General features: G+C 49.6%; 1 protein-coding gene across 1 annotated transcript; it reads left to right on the plus strand.

The window, feature by feature from the left end:
* Nucleotides 1–787: 787 nt before the first annotated feature.
* Nucleotides 788–2281, plus strand: LOC105036612 (probable receptor-like protein kinase At5g24010; the record flags this gene model as incomplete). The annotated part of the gene is made up of 1 exon (XM_073245350.1): nucleotides 788–2281. A coding segment is annotated over one exon (1494 nt), but the record flags the coding sequence as incomplete, so codon positions are not given.
* Nucleotides 2282–3161: the final 880 nt, after the last annotated feature.

Raw genomic sequence — 3161 nt, forward strand, 5'->3', positions numbered from 1 at the left:
ACTTGACAAACTAGAAGAACTCAAGTCAATATTTTTGTAAATAAAATCAACTTGATTATTTCTTGTAAAGCTCTCTTTATGGGCTCCTCTCTCAACGACGTGCGCTCCTTTCTCTCCTTATGGGCTCCGTACGGTGCATCCACAGAAAACCAGATCACGCCGGCTTCTCTGTGAGGCACAACCTTTTAAAGGCCTTAAATACTCAATTAGATGTTGATTAGGAGTCCTAAACCAAGCCAAATCAAACCCCAAGTCATTGGATCAAGATCGGTACGTCCTAGCCGTTCGATCGTGACCGGTCCATGGAATAGTACCGTGGACCATGCGAAATGGCTGGAAAATGCCCGCGCGGTCCACGCGCTGGGCTGTGGACCACCTGGTCCACGATGGACCAGGGTACAGGCCCAGGCGCAGCATTGGGCATGGGCCAGCCCGCGCGCACAAGCCTGGGCCCGCCCGCACCGGGCGCCTGGGCCCGAGCCATCCCCGCATGCCCGCGCGTGGGCAGGGCCGCGCGCCCGCCTGGGCCGCGCACCTGCCCGGGCCGCATGCCTGGGCCGCGCGCCCCGTGCGTTGGCCCCACCTGGGCCGTGCTCCGCGCCTGCAGCGCGCCGCCACCAGCCACCGACGGACTTCGCCGTCTCGGATCTCGTGTAAGCTTCAAAAGCTCGTATCTCCTCCATCCGAGCTCCATTTGAAGTGATCTTGGTCTCGTTGGACTTCGTTTTTTGTCGCGGACCTCGCTGTGGGTTCAATGTGGATCGAATCTCGAGACATCAAATCTTAATATAACTTGGATATTACAACTCTGCAGCAGCACATCAATGTTAGCATTGGCCGTTCTAGCAAGAGCAGCAACCCGGCGACGGTTAATGCTATCCTGAATGGGCTGGAGATCATGAAGGTGAACAACACCTTCGGCAGCCTTGACGGAAGCTTTAACACTGACTCAGGCCCTAGCCAAACCAAGAAGATTGCCATTCTGATTTCAACCATTGTTGGTGGTGTTTTTCTCATTGCTTTAGCGATCACAGTATTGGTGCTGGTACGTAAGAGATGTTGTTCAAAGAGTGTGGCAAAGCCAGAGGAAACACCAGATTTGTGGGCACCGTACAGGACCGACGTCGACGGTGCCAATTCTGTTGATCTCTCGAGAAAGTTTACTGAAAGAACAGCACCCAGTGCCTCGCCTAACTTCAAAATGGGTCTCCATATCAACCTTGCTGAAATCGAATTGGCGACCAACGACTTTGACGAGAGGTTCGTGATCGGCACAGGCGGGTTTGGGAAGGTCTATAGGGGAGTTCTCAGCGATGGCACCAGAGTTGCAGTGAAGCGAGGAATGCAAGGGTCAAAGCAAGGCTATCCAGAGTTCCAGAGAGAGATCTTCCTCCTGTCACGAATTCGCCACCGCCATCTTGTGTCACTGCTTGGTTACTGCGCCGAGCAGTCGAAAATGATCTTGGTCTATGAGTACATGGAGAAGGGACCGCTCGGAAAGTACTTGTACGGCTCCAACCTGCCATGCCTTTCCTGGAAGCAGAGGCTGCAGATATGCATTGGCGCCGCCAGGGGCCTCAACTACCTCCATACAGGCTACTCGCATAACGTCATACACCGTGATATCAAGTCCACCAACATTCTGCTCGGAGAGAACTACTTGGCCAAAGTATCGGACTTCGGGCTCTCAAGGTTGGGGCCTTCTTACGGCGAATCCCATGTTACCACTGGGGTCAAGGGCACCTTTGGATATCTAGATCCTGAGTACTTCAAGAACCTCAAACTCACCGACAAGTCTGATGTTTACTCCTTCGGAATGGTGCTCCTTGAGGTGCTGTGCGCGAGGCCAGTGATAGACCTGGCACTCTCAGGTCAGCAGGTCAACCTGGCAGAGTGGGCTCTGCATTGGAAGCGCAGAGGCCAGCTCGAGAAGATCATTGACCCGAGGCTTGTGGGGAAGATCAACGTGAATTCTCTGAGGAAGTTTGGCGAGACAGCGGAGAAGTGCCTTGCAGAGCACGGTGTCGATAGGCCGACAATGGAAGATGTGCTACGGAACTTGGAGGACGCTCTCCAGCATCAGGAAACAGAGCTGACGAGGGAGCCTTACGAGGACAGTGGCAATGAGGAGTCGCAGATTCCGGTGGCACGAGTTGGGTGGACACCTTCAGCTCGTAGATCAATTGATGAAGATAGTTCGATGGCAAGGGTGAGCGAAGATTACCCGGACGTAACTGCAAGCAAGGTCTTCTCCCAGCTGATCACCGATGAAGGCAGATGAGTGGGATTGGATTCTGAAGGCAATGTATTAGTTACATCGTTATAATTTGGAACAATATCAGTCAATTCTTTGATTGTACGACAGTTGCAATGCATTAAATCCCTCGTATTTCCCATCAAATATCTCCCAATGATTTCAGAACTCGGCTGTGTAAGTTTAATGGGTCCTTGTTGTATGGTCATAATCACTCACCCGAATAAAATTGCTGACGAAATTGAGAATAGAAGTTGCGGCTAATTGCCTGCATTGGAATTTGAGTGCCTTCTCCTGGCATTAATGATTTGATAAACTTTAGACGTTCAATCTTTATAGTTCTCTTATTTACAACATAAAGAATAAGGTGATGCTGCAAAAGTTGCATCAACTAGCATCAACTCTGAGGACAATGCTGATACCTGCGAGGAGTCCTCTACTTTGTTGCCGGCTTATCATACGGCTGTGATATGGTTTTTTGGGAATTTCTGCTTTTGGTTATCCAGTGTTGGGTTTTCATTTAAACGTCTTGGGACCAGGTGGTATCTTTCGCACGCAACCACCAACGGATCGCTCATTGCACAATTCTTAAAGGACTCTGAACTCCATCATTTGTCTATTTGCACAGATCTCAAAGCAAGCATCTGATGATCAACAATGAATTCATGCGAAGGCCAATCCTTCTTTCGAAGGATACACACGTGAGCCGGGCGCGATGGATGCTACCTATATATGAGAAAATATTCATTACAACGATGATATCATGTTAAATTTGTCACAATGCAATGAGAATGTCCAACAAATTCATATAATCATATATGCCTTTGGAAAGTCCAGACATTATTTAATTAGCAGCAATCGTCTAAACTATTACCAATCTAATAGTAGGGTGATGGAATCTCTACGA

Source organism: Elaeis guineensis, chromosome 11 (assembly GCF_000442705.2).
Source record: "Elaeis guineensis isolate ETL-2024a chromosome 11, EG11, whole genome shotgun sequence".
In the NCBI taxonomy this organism is placed as follows: domain Eukaryota; kingdom Viridiplantae; phylum Streptophyta; class Magnoliopsida; order Arecales; family Arecaceae; genus Elaeis; species Elaeis guineensis.